We start from the raw sequence: 21,042 nt of genomic DNA, 5'->3' as shown, positions 1-21,042 counted from the left end.
AGGTAGGAGAATCGCTTGAACCCGGGAGGTGGAGGTTGCAGTGAGCTGAGATCGCGCCACTGCACTCCAGCCTGGGAGACAGAGCGAGACTCCATTAAAAAAACAAACAAACAAACAAACAAAAAACAACAAAAAACACTATACACAGTTGCGGGCAGGAGAAAGGGAGGGAGAAGAAATATAACAGCGGTTGTCACTAGGTGGCATTTTGGGATTTTCCTTATCATTTTGCAATTTCCCACATGTAATGTGGATTTCTTTTCTATAATACACACACACACACACACACACACACACACACACACACACACACAAATTAAGTTGCTTTTAACTTGATAGCTCTCAACAGAAATAAACTTCTCAACTACTGGTCTTTATATTAAAATCCGGAGGAAAATTTAATTATAAATAGGCACCATGCAGACTGTAAAATATAAGTGGATGTTATCAACTGTACTTCCATTTACTATTTTTATTTAGACTCAACAGAATTGTTGAAATTAATCAAAAAGTCTACCCACACATTACATGTATCACATCACTAAGAATATATAATTACACCAGTTAGCTATGTTGATAATCAAATGTGATAAAGTATGTGAAAGCACTATGTAAAGAGTAAATGATAAATGTTATTTACTTATTTAATTCCCACCTTGCTCTACAAAAAGGATGTGAGATGAGTTAATTATTACTATTATTTCTGCAGAGCAGTACTTATTTTTCTATTCAGTTTTTTTTTCTATTTCTGAAAAATTAAAAATGTACAAGATTAGTAATTTTAAATAAAGTTAAATTTTTCTAACACTTCTTACCAATGCCAGAAAATATTGAACGGTCACTCCAACTCCTTCCCCAGTCTTTTCCATTTGTATTAGCATCTCCAGTGTCTTGACTCCAGGCAGATGGCTCAGTTTTCCTCTTTCCTGCAGAAGCAGGTGAAACGGAGTTCCACTTCTCCTCACCTGCACTGATCTGTGAGGAGAGTTTTACAGACTTTTCATTCCAGCCTCCTCCATTGACAGTGAGGTTTTCATTCAATCCTGAAGAAACTTAAAGAAAAGAAAATGAATATTAAAAAACAGGTACATGACTTCTTAAAACTGGGATATTTTCACATTTCTATGATTGCTTGACTTACATTTATTACTCACTTCCCCTACTATCCTTTGATCACCAAGGATTGCCTTAATTTAAAAACAGGAGGCTTGAACATAACATAGATACTAACAAAGTTGTTCACAGCAGAATAACTTGCTCAAAGGAAGTACAACAGAGCAAAGAGGAAAATGACACATATTCTGAATACTCACCCACTAAGAATATGAAGACATTTCCTTAGTTACATGTTCTTTCCTTAATTATTTATATATATTACATTATGTATCAAGCAATGATTCTAAAACCTGGCTGCACATTAAAATTAACTGAAAAATTTATTAACAATAGACTCTGGAGCCTCAGCCCAGACCAATTAAAATCAGAATCTTTGTGGTGGAGCCCAGGTATCATTATGTATGTAGAGTGTATGTATGTACACACACACAAATACACATAGGTGTGTGTATAGGTAAGTACCTGTTTCTTTTTACATATATGTGTGTACATGTTGTTTTTTAAAGCTTCCTGGATAACTAATGTGTAGCCAGGGTTGAGAATCATGGGCATGAAGGAAGCTGACAGTGCTAAGAACAAGCACTGAAAAGTGTGAAATGAGGCTGGGCGCAGTGGCTCACACTTGTAATCCCAGCACTTTGGGAGGCTAGGGGCAGGCAGATGACCTGAGGTCAGGGGTTCAAGACTAGCCTGGCCAACATGGTGAAACCCTGCCTCTACTAAAAACACAAAATTAGCCAGGCGTAGTTGCAAGTGCCTGTAATCCCAGCTACTCAGGAGGCTGAAGCAGAATTGTTTGAACCCAGGAGGCGGAGGTTGCAGTGAGCCGAGATTGTGCCATTGCACTCCAGCCTGGACAACAAGCAAAACTCTGTCTTTAAGAAAAAAAAAAAAAAAAAAAAAAAAAAAAAAAAAAAAAAAAAAAAAAAAGGCTGATGCCTGTAATTCCAGCACTCTGGGAGGCTGCAGTGGGTGGATCACCTGAGGTCAGGAGTTCGAGACCAGCTTGGCCAACAAGGTGAAACCCCATCTCTACTAAAAAATACAAAAATTAGCCAGGTATGGTGGTGGGTGCCTGTAATCCCTGCTACTCGGGAGGCTGAGGCAGGAGAATTGCTTGCACCCGGGAGGTGGAGGTTACAGTGAGCCAAGACCACGCCATTACACTCCAGCCTGGGCAACAAGGGTGAAATTCCATTTCCCCCCCAAAAAAAAAAGGCCTGAAAGAAGAAGGTGCTTTTTTCATTTCCAATTTTATTTTACTACAACACTTTTGTTTTCAGGTCAGGCATAACACTCTACTTAATTCAATCTTTATCATAAATGAGTAATAAAACATATTTTCTATTTATAAAGCAATGAAAAACTTTAGACTATAGTCCATTGTGAAATATTTGATACTTGACTGTCAAGGAAGCAGTTAAAACATTATAGGAACTAAAGCTTTTTTTTTTTTTTTAACATACAAGCATCAAGTATTTTATCCGATATATGCTATATTAAACCCAAGCCCAACAAAAATCTTTCTTCTCTACTGACTTAGGTGACAAGATTCAAAGTTGCATACAAGCGACTACTGAATGTTTTTATATATGGGGGAAAAAGACTAGAACATATCAAAGATCGTTAGAAGTGGGTGTGATTTTTCTTTTTATTTATTTTCCAAAATCTCTGGACTGTGATTATGTTACTTTATTAATTAAAAATCATTTTAAGACTTTTTTCTTTCCTTCTGTGTCATTCATTTGAGGAAAGAGGTATGTATATAAATTTCTATTTTGATGGGCCTTCAATTTAAGTTACATGTAATTTCTCTCACCCTGAAGTGTAGAATCTCCTTTTCCAGATTTAAAGTTGCTAACTTGAACATTTAGATGAGAATCACCTGGTTAAAATAGAAATAAAATTTATTTAATACTAAATAGGGCACTATGCACATTAAATTAGGAGTAACACATAAATTAATTTTTACTTATTATCTATTATAAATTGCTCCTTCAAGTGCTAAATTCTTCCACTGGAAAAAAGTCAATTTTACAACACATTTCACTTGTTGGTAAGGAACTGAGTTTTCTGGTTACCATATTCTTAGTCAACTAAAATGCCAATAAAGAACCTGGAAAACTGCCTATGTACAGACAGAGTTTGCTATTCTACAACAGTTATCAAGATTATTTTAAGTAGGAACTGCAGTATTGGGCTCTGTAATTGGATTCAACTTTGCCACCTCTCAACAACACCCGCTGCCTTTTCAACAATCCTGGAAGCAAACACATCAACTTATGAAGAACTTTGCCAGTATTTGGGACCAGGACTTAGGAAATATGGCAAGAGGTGAGAATACACATTATAACACAAAAATACTATTTCTCTGACACTAAAAAGCATAATGATCACAATGTTTAAAAAAACCAGCATGACATAGGATTGTGCTAGCAAGGATGGCATGCACAAGACAATGAATCAACAAAAATACTAAAGCATAGCTAATATGTAACAGTGAAAATGGGTAAGCAGAAGTCATTGCTGTACCATGGCAATAAATTCCACCAAGTTATCAAGCAAAAAATAAAAGGTAACAAGGCTAAGAAAATGGTTTGGAAACAACTGAGGTGTGGGGAGGTGGGAAGGTCATTAACAAAAAGACAAGGAAGATACGCCAATGCCTTCCAGCAAATTGAACAGTATCACTTTGCAGACTGGTGTCTCCAGGGTAAAAATGATGGTAATTTAAAGAGTGGGCTACCAAGAAGCCACCAGTATTGGATAGTATGAACATCTGAAATATTAATACTTGAGAGAAAGAACATTAGCTCAATCTTTGAAGTTCTGGTCTAGCTCTATCAAACATCTATAATATTCTCAAAAAGGTGGGGTGATAAGAAATCCAGACACAACCTGCAGTCACCAGAACATGCATGATTCATCTTGGAATGAAAGCTCTCAACATGCAAAATGGTGATAAATCATTTCATTTAATAAATGTCTTATCCACTCTAAGGAACAGAGATGCAAGGGAGTTGGGGCAAAGTGATACGCACTAGAAAAGTGGCAACATCATTTTCTCACATGACTCAAGGCAGAAAGGCAAATTTTTAATTTAATAGGCCAGTCATTAGGCAATACGTAACAAGTAACACTGCTGGTATTCGGTAAACCGATACATGGTTCACAATACTCTCATGAAGAAGGGTATATCAGCACAATGATGTTAGCATTCAAAATAGTCAGATTTTGACATAATGATATTTTGTACATCCGAATAAAAGGAGTTTGATTTGATGTACCACTGTCTTATGTTCCACTAATATACCTTTATTCTTCTTGGAACCAACAGGAAATGATGCGGTTGTAAGTTGCTCGGTGGTAACTGTGATGGTATTTTCTATCCCAGGGATAGTTGAATCCAATGAACCAGAATCAGTCAGCACCTTATCACGTTTACGCTGCTGTCGTTTCTCTCTGTGACTAATTTTAGTTTCCCAGGCTCCTGACATAGCCCCAGAAAAAAAATGTTATTCAGTAAGGGGAAGACAAAAAAGTTATAGTGTTGGGGGAGAATATGGGGTGGAGCACATAAAATATCATGATAAATTTAGATGTTAAGCTAAAACCAAGAGTGTTGATTATATTAACTCATCCTAAGAATGTTTTCTAATTTCATTATGTTGTTTTAGGCAACTGTTATTATTTATTCTGGTAATTTTTATCAAATCTGTCATCTATGGTTTAGAAAAAGTGATATATATAAGTCATCTTGTCTATCTTTTTTTATCTTGCTAGGTAGAAGTGACAGGAGTATTATATATAATCACTAATAAATGGGTTTATTAGGTGGTGATAATAAATGACTTACTAAATAATTTTGTACAAAGTCTTTCAGGAATGGTATATTTAAGAACCACGGGGGAAAAACAAACAAACCATAATTCCAGGAGACAAAGACAAGATGAATGACTTTTTAATTGCTCAGAATACTGAGCTTGACTTTAAATTTCAGGGCAGTTCCCTTCAGAAAAAGCACTACTGGATCCTTAACAAAAGCGTTTCCTAACAGTGTCACAGCTCTATATATTAAGGTCTACAGTAATAAAAAAGAAGGCTAAACACAAAATTAAGTAAAACAAATGCAGCTTTTATATAATACACTTTGATAAAAAAGGATTAAAAAATTTTCTACAGTCCTTTCCCTTGCTCAAGTACCTTCATCAACTTCCTTTCCATCATGGCGTGAACTGTTTTGCACTGCTTTAGCATCTGACTTTGATTTCTTCTTATTTTTCTTTGACTGAAAGTAAAATAGAATGTTACTTAATATTTTGTTATGTTTTTGAATAAGTAGGAGTCAGTAAAATACATAATGAAATGTATGATGCTGACAACTAAAAAAAAATTGTTTGATTTAAAAAACTTAACATATTAAGTGGCAATAATAATCATATGAGGTTACCATTGAGTGAGTGGTTACTATGTGTTAAGTATTCTGTACTCATTTTCTTATTTATTCCTTAAAAGAAACTTGCTGGAGAAGGTATTAGTCCCATTTTAGAGATGAGGAAATGAAAACTTAGAGATGTTAAATATTAACTAAATTGTTACCACATCATATTGTTAGTAAACTAAGTCATAATTAGGAAGTAGGTCTGTCTGGCTCCAAAGCCTGTGCCCTTCCACATCATGCTAATATAAGTTACGTCATAAATACAGTACTGTAATACGGTGTTTTCAAAGCAATAAAATTAAAACCTATTGCAACATGTTCAGATGAAAAATTATGTGGTAATTATCAGTTTCTGGATTGCATAAAGCAGATTGTTGCTATATCCTATGTATAACAAATTAATGAGTCAATTGTACATAGCAGGTAATATTTTGTCAGTTTCAAAGCAATGTGAAAATACCTAGGATTTGTATACAGATGTTTAACAATTCAATCCAGATAAAATACCTATACGCATACAAGCTATGGCTGTTTGCGAATGATATTCCAATTCCCTTCTCCTAATATTATTCTATCTTTTCAAAAGCTTGCTAAAAACGAAATAAGCCATAATTTCTGTATTTCAATAAGTGCTTCCAAAAAAGAATTAACGTTTATAAAATAGTATTTTTATACTTTGTATTCACTTATTTAGCTATTTATTGAGATCAGCTATGTATATACTACTGCACACTATCTTTTTTTTTTCTGAGATGGAGTCTTGCTCTGTCACCCAGGCTGCAGTGCAGTGGCGTAATCTCGGCTCACTGTAACTTCCACCTCCTGGGTTCAAGCAATTCTCCTGCCTCAGCCTCAGGAGTAGATGGGATTACAGGCACCTGCCACCACGCCTGGCTAATTTTTGTATTTTTAGTAGAGACAGGGCTTCACCATGTTGGCCAGGCTGGTCTCAAACTCCTGACCTTGTGCTCTGCCCGCCGTGGCCTCTCAAAGTACTGCACACTATCTTAAAGGCAGTAAATGAATCTGAGCAAGTGAGTAAGTAATGACAGAAAACTGCTTTTCCTACCAATAAAAAACCTGCATATATTCTCAAGTGACATGATCTCTTCAAAGTGATTAAAAATTGTCTTTAACAAGAGATTACATTAAAAAAATAAATTTTTTTTACTGACCTCATAATTGATTTGCATTTGTTCATTTTGCTGCATGTTCTCATTATCATTAACATGTATGTTTAATATACTGTTTTATTACAGTATGTATAATTAATATACTGCTTTATTACATGTACTAAACTAGACTCATATCCACTTAAAAAAAAAGATATGTGGAGATATCCACATACCATAATAGTCACCCTTTTAAAGGTACACAATTCAGTGGTTTTTAGTATATCTGAAGTTGCACAACTATCAAAATTATTATTTTTTGGTTTTTTTTGAGACGGAGTCTCGCTCTGTCACCCAGGCTGGACTGCAGTGCCATGATCTCAGCTCACCGCAACCTCTGCCTCCCAGGTTCAAGCGATTCTCCCGCCTCAGCCTCCTGAGTAGCTGGGATTACAGGTGCCCACCACCACATCTGTATAATTTTTATATTTTTAATAGAGATGGGATTTCACCATGTCAGCCAGGCTGGTCTCGAACTCCTGACCTTAAGTGATCCGCCTTGGCCTCCCAAAGTGTTGGGATTATAGGCGTGAGCCACTGCTCCCAGCCTCAAAATTATTATTTAATCCCCAAAAAGAAACTCTGTAATGATTAGCGTTTACTCCCAGCTCCTCTTTTCTCACTGGCAACCATGATTCTACTTTCTGTCTTTGTCTTTACCATAGCCACTCTTAAGTAAAGATAACATCTTGAACATCTGTCAACTACAGTTGAGCACAGGCAGCAAACTTTTTCTGCAAAGGATCAAATAGTAAATATGTTAGGCTTTGCAAGCCACAGGGTTTTGGAGCAACCACAGAACTCTGCTCATATAGCATGAAAGCAGCCACATACAATTTATAAACAAAGGGGTGTGACTATGTTCCAATAAAATTTTATTTACAAAAACAGGCATCTGTCTGGATTTGGGGTGTCAGAGTTTGCTATCCTTGGTCTAGAGCAGTGCTGGCCAACAGAAATATAATGCAAACCACATATATATTTTTAAAAATTTCTAGTAGACACATTTTTAAGTTAAAATAGGTGACAATTTTAACACAACGTATCTATAATACTGTCATTTCAACATGGAACTCATATAAAAAAAGCAACACAGTAAGATAGTATGTAAAAGAAAACAAAGTAAGTCTTCGAAATCTGGCATGTATTTTAAACTTAACAGCAATCTCAATTTGGACTAGTCGTTTTTTCTTTTTCTTTTTTTTTTTTTTGAGAAGGAGTTTTTCACTCTTGTTGCCCAGGCTGGAGTGCAATGGCGTGATCTCAGTTCACCGCAACCTCTGCCTCCTGGGTTCAAGCGATTCTCCTGCCTCAGCCTCCTGAGAAGCTGGGATTACAGGCATGCGCTACCATGCCCGGCTAATTTTGTATTTTTAGTAGAGATGGGGTTTTTCCATGTTGGTCAGAGTGGTCTCAAACTTCCGACCTCAGGTGATCCACCCGCCTCGGCCTCCCAAAATGCTGGGATTACAGGTGTGACCACAGCACCCGGCCGGACTAGTCACATTTTAAGTGCTCAATATCCACATGTGGCAAGTGGCCACTATACTGGACAGTGCAGGTCCACAGGAACTAAAGTAGGTATCCCCATTTTACACATAGAAACTGAGGCCATAAAAAGTGTTTAAGATTGCTGAGTGTGGTGGCTCACACCTGTAATCCCAGCAATTTGGAAGGTTGAGGTGGGAGGATCACTTGAGCTCAGGAGTATGAGACCAGCCAGGGCAACACACAGGGAGATTCTCTCTCTTAAAAAAAAAAAAAATCAGTGGGGGTGGCGGCATGCAACTGTGGTTCCAGCTACTTGGGAGGCTGAGGTGGGAGGATCACTCAAGCCTGGGAGGTTGAGGCTGAAGTGAGCTGTGATCATGTCACTGTATTCCAGCCTGGGTAACGGGGTGAGACCCTGTCTCAAAAAAACTCCAAAAAACAAACAAACAAAAAACAAAGAAGAGTGTCTAAGAGGCTGGGCGCGGTGGCTCACGCCTGTAACCCCAGCACTTTGGGAGGCCGAGGCGGGCAGATCATGAGCTTAGGAGATCGAGACCATCCTGGCTAACATGGTGAAACCCCACCTCTACTAAAAATACAAAAAATTAGCCAGGTGTGGTGGCACGTGCCTGTAGTCCCAGCTACTCGGGAGGCTGAGGCAGTAGAATCGCTTGAATCTGGGAGGCGGAGGTTGCAGTGAGCTGAGATCGCGCCACTGCACTCCAGCCTGGGTGACAGAGAGAGACTCCATCTCAAAAAAAAAAAAAAAAAAAAAGAGTGTCTAAGAGCATCATAGGGTAAAGTGGTGAAACTAGGACTAAATTCCAGTTCTGATCCACTTTACCCTTGCAAATAACCTCTTATTTAGTCTCCCCACATTTAACTCTAAATACAAATTTAATCATACATTAGCTATGTGACTTTGGGCTAAATCATTCTAAACCCTTTTCCCCACCCGTCATATGGACAAAAATTCCTACTAACCTCATATAAGGTTATTTTAAGAATTAAAACAAAAAGTGAAAAGAGTCTGTTAACTACAAAGTAGTATATATAAATAAGATTTTTTTTTAAGAAGGGAGACTTTGAAAAAATAATAGAAATTATGTTTACAAGGAAATATCTGGGGATTTGTAACTAAAAATCTGTAGAAAAAGATTATCTTAGATTAGGCTTAAATATTATTTGATGTTACTACTGCCTTTAAAAGTAATTAACAAAAGGCCAGGTGCGGTGGCTCACGCCTGTAATCTCAGCACTTTGGGAGGCCGAGGCAGGCAGATCGCCTGAGGTCAGGAATTTGAAACCAGCCTTGGCCAACATGGTGAAACCCCGTCTCTACTAAAAATAATAAAAATTAGCCAGGCATGGTGGCGGGCGCCTATAATCCCAGCTACTGGGGAGGCTGAGGCAGGAGAATCGCTTGAACCTGGGAGGCGGAGGTTGCAGTGAGCCAAGACCACACCATTACACTCCAGCCTGGGCGACACGGCAAGACTCCATCTCAAAAAAAAAAAAAATATATATATATATATATATAAAGTAATTAACAAGAACACCCATCCCGATAAGATTAAATAAAATAATAGCTTATGAAAAACTTTAAAATAAATATGTGCTATATACTGCTATTTGCCTTGGCCATACTACTGAAGCAAACATCTTACTTCTTAGCAGCTCCACTTTAGCTAAGACTTTTGAAGGAAGCTGGTAGCATAAAGCTCTGGCTTCCTTGTTACCACAGTTCTTTTTTCCCTAACTTGTTGTCAGGCTCCACCACAGAACTGAGTGGATAATTAAACTGGTCTTCTCTTAAATGGTCTTCATACAACCAAGATTTATAAAATAACTACTATGTGTCAGACACTGTTTTAGGAGCCGAGTATACATAACTAAATACAAGTCTTTACTGATAGCAACCGCGCTATAATCTAATAGGAGAATGACACGCAAGTGAGACATTAGGAAAAATTCTTATTGGCTGGGCACGGTGGCTCATGCCTGTAATCCCAGCACCTGGAAGGCTGAGGTGGGCGGATTACCTGAGATTAGGAGTTTGAGACCAGGCTGGCCAACATAACAAAACCTATCTCTACTAAAAATACAAAAATCAGCCAAGCATGCTGGTGCATGCCTGTAATCACAGCTACTTGGGAGGCTGAGGCAGAAGAATCGCTTGAACCCGGGAGGCGGAGGTTGCAGTGAGCTGAGATCACACCATTGCACTCCAGACTGGGTAACAAGAGCGAAATTCCATCTCAAAGAAAAAAAAAAAAAAAGAAAAAATTCTTATCTTCAAGAGTTTCCTTCCCAATATATCTTATCAATCCAATTAATTTTCATTCTTACTTTAAAAAAAAAACTGCTGCAGATATTTCCTACCTTTTACAAGGTCTAACTTCCTTATATGACATATGATGTCTTCCACAAATTGATCTCAACCTTACATTCCTTTATTCATACATATGAGCATTTGATTCCTACAAGACTGGTACCTCTTTGAACATTCCTGTTTTTAACCAAGCTGCACTGACTGTGGATTTTTTCTCAGAACAAAGTGCTGGAGTGATTTTCTTTGCACCTGAATCATCTGCTCCCCTACCGATGTTCAATGCCTGAAATGGCCTGTACTCATTTTTTTTTTCTGACCCAGCTCACGTTCCACTCCATTTGCTTTATCTCTACCACTGTCCCCCTTTTCCTTTCCCCTAAATACATATAATCTTGCATCTCAAAACATTTAAAACTGAAAAAGATTTGGTCATTTGTCACAAACTTCCTTGGGACATTTCCAGTATGGCTATACCTTTCCATGTGTTCAAGTGTTCCCAGTTTTCTAATAATAAGCTTCTTAAAAGCAAGAGAACAAGAGATATTTCATTATATTCTCAACAGAATCTCTACTTCCCTTTATTTGAATGCTTCATGATCAGCACTGATAGAAATACGCTTTTGAGGAAGCCTGTCTAGCATTTGAAATTAGCAGGGGTTCAGATACTGCATGAAGCTAATGACCTTTAACCCAAAACCTCTGAAATTATTCAAAACAGACATCACTCAATGTATCAGAAGTCATCTCAAAAAATCTGTATGTTAATTTTCCTATTAGCTTTCATTAAAATTTCACATTATGTCTTCTTTCCATCTCATATACATAATACAGATATTACCAACAAAGTAGGCTATAGTATAGTCCCATTAGAAAAAAATCTTTGTGTTATATGTTAAGTACATGTATAGGCATGTGTGCACATGTATGTGCATGTATACATACACACACCATAACACTCCTAAAAGAGGAATGAGTTAAATGACAATGAATACATATTCACTGGGACTACAAACAATATTTGCACGTGGAACAGCAAATGGCTCCATTCTTTTAAATCTAGATGATGAGCTGGGTGCGGTGGTACATGCTTGTAATCCCAGCACTTTGGAGGGGCTGAGGTGGGCCGACTGATTGAGGCCAGGAGTTTGAGACCAGCCTGGGCAACACGGCAAAACTGTGTCTCTACAAAAAATAAAAAATCAGCTGGGCATGGTGGTGCACACCTGTAGTCCTAGCTACTCGGCAGACTGAGGTGGGAGGATCACTTGAGCCCAGGAGGTCGAGGTTGCAGTGAGCCAAGATTGCACCACTGCACTCCAGCTTGGGCAACAGAGCAAGACCTTGTCTCAAACGAACAAACAAAAAAACTAGATGACAAAAAGGCTTTGATAAATAATCATTAGATCCACCATTACAACTTTCTAAAACTGCCAAAGATATATACTGAATAAGACAGATTGATAATTCCTTAGGAAATTATGACGAATAAGTTCCAAAAATTCTAGTATCTTATTAGGAGTTACTCAAAATAAGCAAATAAGCAGTGCCAATACTCAATTGCTAATCAATATATGGAACATATGGTAACTCACTTAAATACCTGAGTAAATATGCCAGATAAAGGGGTCTGCTATCACTCTTGTAACAGCGGGTTAAATAAGCTTGTTGTTCTCATACTTCCATGGGAAAAAATTGAGCATATACCCCAAAATATTTGTTTATAAATTTTATACACATTCTACTACACTGATAGTGTATACATTTGTAAAATATAACTATTTTTAGTGATAGCAATATCAATGCACATGCTTCATTCTTTTGAATATCTTCTAAATGCATTCATTTTAATATTTGGTATTAAATATTGTTACACTTGAAAAAGTAAGAAGATCAAAATGGAAGACACATGATTGGCCATGCTTACTGAAATATGACACTAATTTTTCAATCTAATTCTCCAACTATGCAAAAGTTTTTGTGAAAATTCAGCCAGTAAATTTTAATCTTTAACATCAATACATTGTTTCTGTATTGAACTGTAGATCAGAAAGTTCTACAGTTTTTGGTACTTTCTACTTTATTATTATTATTATTACTATTATCATTATCATCATTTTGTTCTTGTTATTACCATGGGTGAGATAATTTTTTTTGTATTTTTAACAAGTAAATTCACTAAAAAGACAAAATTTTACATCTGGTTTATAGCTATTACTTACATAGTTCCATTTAAATTCTCAAAGTAACCCTAGGTAAATGCTATTCTATCCATTTTGTAGATAAGAAAAGGGAGGCACAAGTGATTACTAACCAACCCCCAAATCACATCATTAGTCAAGTGTTAGAACTGGAATTGGATCCCATGTACTCGTGCTCTGGAATCTCGGCTGTTAGGCTATTTTTCTGTTAGAAAATTGCTCCCAAGCTGGGCAGATATGAGGATTTTCACATCCAACGTACAAATGCTCTTTAATAACAAAACATGCAATGATGTAAGTTTGTCAGAATACACTCTTCATTGCATGAGTTTCTTTCAAAAATTGGCTATTTTCTGACATCTTGTTAAGTAAGCTTTCCTTAAGCGTGAAGGGGCAGATTCAGTATAAATTCTTTGTAAAAGTATCTGGTAAGCAGACAACCATTTATCTTTATAAAAAAGATAAACAGACTTGGAACACTTCATCTTTCATAAAAGAAAAATAGGCCAGTCAAGGTGGCTCATGCCTATAATCCCGACATATTGGGAGGCCGAGGTGGGAGGATTGTTTGAGGCCAGGAGTTCGAGACCAGCCTGGGTGACTAAGCAATTCTGTCTCTCTCTCAAAAAAAAAAAAAAAAAAAAAGAAGGAAGGAAGGAAGGAAAGGAAAGAGAGAGAGAAAGAGGGAGAAAGGAGAAAAAATGTATGACTCGCTTTTAAAAGTTGTTCAGCTTTATCAAAGTATTTTGCTATAATAGAGTCAATGAATCCTCTTGTAAAATCTTTGCATCATAAAAGATGATTATCACCTTCACCCTTACTGTAATTTGAAGGTCTTCCAATGTGCAATCTGGCATTAATCTCTTTTGTCATCATAGTTTTCTAGAAATAATGTAGTAAATAAATTTCACACATGGTGGTATCTCTCCCTAACTCCCCATTTATTTTTTTAATTCCAGTCAAAGCCGTCCATCAGTGGTTTTTGTTTAGTTTTTCCACAAACATTCAAAAAAGTTAAATAAGTGATTTACTGTTGAGAATATATCTTTGTGGATATCTCTTTAATTGCTCACAAAAGTGGTTCTTCATGTGTTTCATTATTGAAATAGAATCTAGCAAGTACTCCCAAGCTTTAATGTTAGAAACATCTGTACATTATCCCTACCAGGCTGGGAAATTTGCTCTGGTACTAATTTATTTAATATCATTAGCAACATTTTTATGCTGCATCAAACAGTATATGCTAATGAATGAATGCATTTTGATTGGCTGTAATATTGTTTTTTGCTAATTACCATGGCAGAGGAACAAGTGTTTCCCCATAGTATTTCTTTCTCTATTTAAATAAGAAACCCTCAAGAAATGCATCCAGTCATTTATAATTAAATTCAGTAAAATTTTGTCATACAGAATAATGCATAAATAAATATCTCTAAAAAAACTAGAAATGCCAGTTTTTACATTCTGAATGCTTAGATATCTTGCTAAACTAGAATAGTTTCAGAATACCATTAGCTAAAATTTCAAGGCACAGTATAATTAGGCAAAGTTTTTATTTTAAATACCAAAAGTATAAACATATTTTTATTTCAAAACCCCTTCTTGATGATTTCACTATCTGGACCAATTTATATAACATCTGATTAAATCATCATAACTTCATGGTGATGTAGCTGATAGAGTTCTTACTAGAAATAATAGTGTCCACTTCCTTTTTCTTTTCTTTCTTTCTTTTTTTTTTTTTTTGAGATGGAGTCTCGCTCTGTCGCCCAGGCTAGAGTGCAGTGGAATGATCTCGGCTCACTGCAACCTCCACCTCCCAGGTTCAAGGAATTCTCCTGCCTCAGCCTCCCGAGTAACTGGGACTACAGGCACCTGCCACCACGCCCGGCTAATTTTTTATTTTTAGTAGAGACGGGGTTTCACCATCTTGGCCAGGCTGGTCTTGAACTTTTGACCTTGTGATCCACCTGCCTCGGCCTCCCAACGTGCTGGGATTACAAGCATGAGCCACCGCGCCCGGCCTTTTTTTTTTTTTGAGACAGGCTTTTACTGTTGCCCAGGCTGGAGTGCAGTGGTGTGATCAAGGCTCACTGCAGCCTTGACCTTCTGGGCTCAAGTGATCCTCCTACCTCAGCTTCCCACGTAGCTGGGACTATAGGCATGTGTCATTATGCCTGGCTAATTTTTTTTTTTTTTTTTTTTTTTTGAGATAGAGTCTCACTCTGTCGCCCAGGCTGGAGTGTAATGGCACAATCTCAGCTCACGGCAACATCCACCTCCTGGGTTCAAGCAATACTCCTGTCTCAGCCTCCTGAGTAGCTGGGACTACGGGTACGTGCCACCACGCCCAGCTAATTTTTTTGTATTTTTTAGTAGAGACAGGGTTTCACCATGTTAGCCAGGATGGTCTTGATCTCCTGACCTCGTGATCTGTCCACATGGGCCTCCCAAAGTGCTGGGATTACAGGCGTGAGCCACCACACCTGGCCAATTTTTGTATTTTTTGTAGAGACAAGGTTTCACCATGCTGCCCAAGCTGGTCTCGAACTCCTAGGCTCAAGCAATCCACCCACCTTGGCCTCCCAAAGTGCTGAGATTGCAGGCGTCAGCCACCACACACAGCTGAGTATTTCTAATATTAGACAATACCCAAACAACAAGTGATATCACTTATTAGAGTGGCAAAAAGTACATGTTGGCAGCAAGAGTAGAGCTATTCAAATGGCTAACTGCCCCCTTAGCAGATTTTGACAGAGAATTGCAAAGTACAAAGAAAGGCATAGTGTACAATTCATGCCAAAAAGACCAATTTAAGGAGTATAATCTATTATCTGTATAGTATCAAAACTATCACAAGGGGGATACCGTACAAATTTTAAGTGACACTATCCTTATCATTAAGATACTTTCTACATCCCAGAGACAAACCATAAAAGTAAAAATAAATAAATAAAAATAAAACACTTCCTGTGGCCAGGTGCAGTGGCTCAAGCCAGTAATCCCAGCACTTTGGGAGACAGAGGTGGGAGGAACACATGCAACCAGGAGTTCAAGAACAGCCTGGGCAATACAGTGGGACCCTGTCTTTACAAAAAATACAAAAATTAACCAGGCATGGTGGTGCACGCCTGTAGTCCCAGCTACTTGGGTGGCTGAGGTGGGAGGATCACCTGAGCCCGTAAGATTGAGGATGCTGTGAGCCATGATTGTACCACTGCACTCAGCCTGGGCAACAGAGTGAGACCCTATCTCAAAAAAAAAAAAAAAAAGATAACCTATTTGCAATTAGCCATTTATACAAGGTAGGTAGCCAGGTTCTAAATGTAAATTCTTTTTTTTTTGTAGACAGGGTCTGGCTCTGTTACCCAGGCTGGAGTGCAGTGGCATGATCTCGGCTCACTGCAACTTCTACCTCCTGGGCTTAAGCCATCCTCTCACCTCAGCCTCCGAAGGAGCTGGGACTACAGGCATACGCTACCACACCAGGCTAATTTTTGTATTTTTTGAAGAGACAGGGTTTTGCCATGTTGCCCAGGCTGGTTTTTCGAACTCTTGAGCTCAAGCAATTTGCCCACCTCAGCCTCCCAAGTGCTGGGATTACAGGTATGAGTCCCCTTTGCCTGGCCCTGAATGTAATTCTTTTTTTTTTTTGAGACAGAGTCTTGCTCTGTCACCCAGGCTGGAGTGCAGTGGCACGATCTCGTCTCACCGCAACCTCCACCTCCTGGGTTCAAGCGATCTTGTGCCTCAGCCTCCCGAGTACCTGGGACTACAGGTGCATGCCACCACACCCAACTAATGTTTGTATTTTTAGTAGAGACTGGGTTTCGCCATGTCGGCCAGGCTGGTCTCAAACTCCTGACCTCAGGTGATCTACCCACCTCAGCCTCCCAAAGTGCTGGGATTACAGGTGTGAGCCACTGTGCTCAGCCCTGAATGTAATTCTTACTCAATTTATTAATTCTCTATTCTGGATGTACTGGTCCTTAAAAATTTGGTGAACTGACATCTTTAATATTTATAGCCCTATAAACATCTAAAGATTTTCATGGTAATGCCAGAAGTGATAAAGGAATGAGAGCATGAATAAAAGGGAATGCTGGTTGGGCACAACAGCTCACATCTGTAATCTCAACAATTTGGGAGGCCGAAGCAGGTGGATCACTTGAGCCCAGGAGTTCAAGACCAGCCTGGGCAACATGGTGAGACTCCATCTCTACAAAAAATAAAAAATTAGTTGGGTGTGCTGGTGCATGCCTGTAGTCCCAGCTACTTGGGAAGCTGAGGTGGGAGAATCACTTGAGCCCGGGAGGGCAAGGCTGCAGTGAACCTTGGTCATGCCACTGCAGTTCAGCCTAGGTGACAGAGCAAGACTCTGTCTCAAAAAAAAAAAAAAAGAATGCTGAGTATTTTCTTGCTATGATGTTTTGGTCTGCAGACTACTGACTGGTGTATAAGAGGTTTTCAACTACCTCATGGAAAAAAGTGTTCTATTTTCTGAGATTTTTGTTTTTTCTACTTCTGTGTCAACATTTTCATTTTTGTAATATTAACAATGTTTTTTAAAATGTACTTGATGAAATTAAAATTGCTTTAGAGTCAATTTCATCCACTTTCTGGCCAAATATGGCAAGTTCCTATTTTATATTGCTTCACATTTTGGCACTATTTATTTTTCTCACTTGTCCCAAATATATATACAAACTGGGCATGGTTAAATGGGAAAGCATGGATTATCCAAGAAGCATAATAATTATATTTCACTATTTTGCCTATACCAGCAGTTCTCCATCTTAGTAACCTTGTGATACAATATCAGGATGAGAGTGTGAAAACTGTCACAAATCTCCTTAAAAGTAGAAAAGTCTGCAATTGATTTCCCCCCTTTTGGTGGGGTTTAACTTAAAGGAGATTCAAGGTTATTCCACTTGGTACTATTGTTATTTTCCTAAATGGAAGAAGTAGGAGAATTGCAGGTGCAGGGAAGTGCCCACAACCTGCACTTTATCTCTATCTCCTTACCGTGTTTGATTTTTTTTCTCATTTTTGTTCTTTTCAGAGACAGGGTCTCTGTTGTTCAGGCTGGAGTGCCAGTGACTTGATTACAGCTTGCTACAGTCCCAAACTCTGGGGCTCAAGTGATCCTCCCACCTCAGCTTCCTGAGTAGCTGGGACTACAGGTGCATGCCACCATGCCTGGCTAATTAAAAAAATTTTTTTTTGATTAACTGATTTTTGAGATAGGGTTTCGCTCTGTTGACCAGGCTGGAGTGCAGTGGTATGATCTTGGTTCACTGCAACCTCCGCCTCTTGGGCTCAAGCACTGCTCCTACCTCAGCCTCCCAAGTAGCTGGGAATACAAGCATGCACCACCATGCCTGGCTAATTTTTATATTTTTGGTAGAGACAGGGTTTCAGCATGTTGCCCAAGCTGGTCTTGAACTCTGGAGCTCAAGCTATCTGCCCGCCTTGGCCTCCCAGAGTGCTGGCATTAAAGGTGTGAGCCACTGCACCTGGCCAATTCCTGTGCCCCTCCCCTTTCCCCGCCCCCCCCAAGACAGAGTTTTGCTCTTGTTGCCCAGGCTGGAGTGCAACAGCGCGATCTCAGCTCACTGCAACCTCCACCTCCTGGGTTCAAATGATTCTCCTGCCTCAGCCTCCCAAGTAGCTGGGATTACAGGCGCCAGCCACCATGCCCTGCTGATTTTTTTGTATTTTTAGTAGAGACAGGGTTTCAGCATGCTGGCCAGGCTGGTCTTGAACTCCTGACCTCAGGTGATCCACCCACCTTGGCCTCCCAAAGTGCTGGGATTACAGGCGTGAACCACCGTGCCTGGCCTAAATTTAAAAAATTTTTTGTACAGGTGGGGTCTCACTATGTTGCCCAGGCTCGTCTTGAACTCCTGGCCTCAAGAGATTCTCCCTTCTTGGCCTCCTGAAGTGCTGGGATTACAGATGTGAGCCACCATGCCTGGCCTAATTGTTTTCTTTCATAGCACTTACCACCAGACAGTAGAGAATATGCTTATATTTTTAGTTGTTTTCCCGACTAAGTTTCACAAGAGTAGGGGCTCTTGTTTTATCAACTGTTGTATTTCTAATGCCTACAGTAGTACCTTGCATGCAGAAGGTATTCAGTTAATTTATGAGTAACCAATGAAAGAGCCTAAAATTAGACTGAATTACATACAGCCGTGTCTACCTAACTCTTATTCGGTCCCTCCACTCAAATAAAACCTCTGAGCTACTATATTTGTATACATGATCCATCATCCAAGTCATTAAATTATTTAAATATGTCTGGAGTGGGCTCATAGGACATAGCACACGGCACAAGCAACATGGCTAAACTCACAATCCTAAGACATTTACAAGAAACCTCTCTTAAGAACTCCTTTTATCTAGCTTTGAACTTTTCCCCAGATACGGTTCTCACATTCCCAACAAACTAATAAATTAATTTCAGTATGAGATCCCATTCTCGCCGCAATCTAAGCATGTTTAAAACCAAATTTGCCATTTCACCGTTTTTCAATCCCCTCTTGCCACTTCCTGTGTAAGGTAAAACCATGGTATAGTGGAAAAATGACTGACTGGGGCAGAAATCCTGGTTCTGGTCTCCATTTGGCCATTTGCAGTTCAGACAGAAAAGTCTAGAGGGATAAATATGGTTTTCCTGGTATGGTATTCTCTTTTACAGAAAAACAGTTTTGTAGCTTTGTTTACCTTAAAGGGAACCTTGAAAACTAATTCCTTGGGTGGGAACCCAAGAAATCATGAAACTATAAATTCTGTGGCACAAGAGAACCCAAAAGGTTAATAGTCCAAGGCTCAGAGAACATATCAAAGCACTCAGATAAAACATTTAAAGACTCCAAAGGACTACAATGAGAATTTAATAGGTTCAGGAAGGGGGAAAAAAAGAGCCAGACAGTAAATATTTTAGGCTTTGCAGATCATAAGGCCTCTCCTGTTGAAACTATCCAACTCCACTGCTATAGTAAAAAACTGCCAATGATAAATAAGTGTGGCTGTGTTTCCATAAAACTTTATTTACAAAACAGGCAGAGCACTAGATTTGGCCATGGTTTGCCAACCTATGGTTTTAAACTATAGTTTCTAAGATGCATTATGGAAGGAAAATACACATGTGTATAAACTCTTTGGGCATGCAGATACTCTGTTTTGCTAAGAGCTGTTTTAGCTTATACTTGTTTAAATGCATGTTGCCTCAAAATTATTTTGTTTTCGACTTTCTAGACACTGATCTCTCCCAGAGCAATTCTCAAACCTCTGGGTCACATGATACTCTTTTAGATTCTTAAAATGTATTAAGGATGTCATTAAGAGCCATTATTATTATTATTTGAGATGGGGTCTTGCTCTACCATCCGGGCTGGAGGGCAGTGGCACGATCTCGGCTCACTGCAACCTCTGCCTCCTGGGGTTCAAGTGATTCTCGTGCTTCAGCCTCCCAAGTAGCTGGGACTACAGGCACGTACCACCACGCCAAGCTAATTTTTGTATTTTTAGTAGAGATGGGGCTTCTTCATGTTGGCCAGGCTGGTCTTGAACTCCCACCTTGGCCTCCTAAAGTGCTGGGATTACAGGTCTGAGCCACTGTGCCTGGCCAAGAGCCTTTGTTTATGTGGGTTATATCTATCATACAAACTTAAGAAATTGTTTAGATATATTAATTCATAACAAAATAATCATAAATTATATGTTATATAATGATACCTATATATTTTTCAAAACAAAAAAAATTTGCGAGAACAGTGGCAGATTTTATATTCTGCAAATATCTTTAATGTCTACCTTAAGACAGCTGGATTCATATATCTGTGTTTGTATTCAATTTACTGCAACACATTATTTTGACCGAGGCACGATATGGTTTGGATCTGTGTCCGAACCCAAATCTCATACTGAAATGTTATCCCCCACCGGGTGCTATGGCTCACGCCTGTAATCCCAGCACTTTGGGAGGCCGAGACACGAGGATCACCTGAGGTCAGGAGCTCAAGACCAGCCTGGCCAACATGGTGAAACCCTGTCTCTACTAAAAATACAAAAAAATTAGCCAGGGGTGGCAGTGGGCGCCTGTAATCCGTTACTCCGGGGGCTGAGGCAGGAGAATCACTTGAACCCAGGTGGCGGAGGTTGCAGTGACCCGAGATTGCACCATTGCACTCCAGCCTGGGCAACAGAGAGAGCTCATGCTTTACCTTCTGCCATGGGTTGCTCCCAGAGGCCTCCTGAGAAGCAGATGTTGCTATGTTTCCTGTA

At 38.9% G+C, this 21,042-nt stretch overlaps 1 protein-coding gene across 12 annotated transcripts in view; it reads right to left on the bottom strand.

Annotated features, from left to right (window-relative positions):
• The window catches only part of MTDH (metadherin), an 82,601-nt gene that overhangs the window by 34,443 nt on the left and 27,116 nt on the right, over window positions 1-21,042 (bottom strand). For 6 of the 12 annotated variants that reach the window (XM_034966390.3, XM_034966392.3, XM_003821685.7 and 3 more), the window contains exons 3-6: window positions 5,320-5,404; window positions 4,430-4,606; window positions 2,936-3,001; window positions 816-1,052 (exon numbers count right to left, since the gene is read on the bottom strand). In XM_034966390.3, the coding sequence (XP_034822281.1) occupies window positions 816-1,052; window positions 2,936-3,001; window positions 4,430-4,606; window positions 5,320-5,404 (565 nt within the window). The remainder of the gene's footprint in view (window positions 1-815; window positions 1,053-2,935; window positions 3,002-4,429; window positions 4,607-5,319; window positions 5,405-21,042) is intronic. The other 6 variants (XM_034966391.3, XM_034966393.3, XM_063606866.1 and 3 more) reach the window with 2 other exon arrangements.

The sequence above is a fragment of the Pan paniscus genome, chromosome 7 (genome assembly GCF_029289425.2).
Source record: "Pan paniscus chromosome 7, NHGRI_mPanPan1-v2.0_pri, whole genome shotgun sequence".
NCBI classification, from domain to species: Eukaryota; Metazoa; Chordata; class Mammalia; order Primates; family Hominidae; genus Pan; species Pan paniscus.
This window is presented reverse-complemented; position numbering and strand designations above follow the sequence as displayed.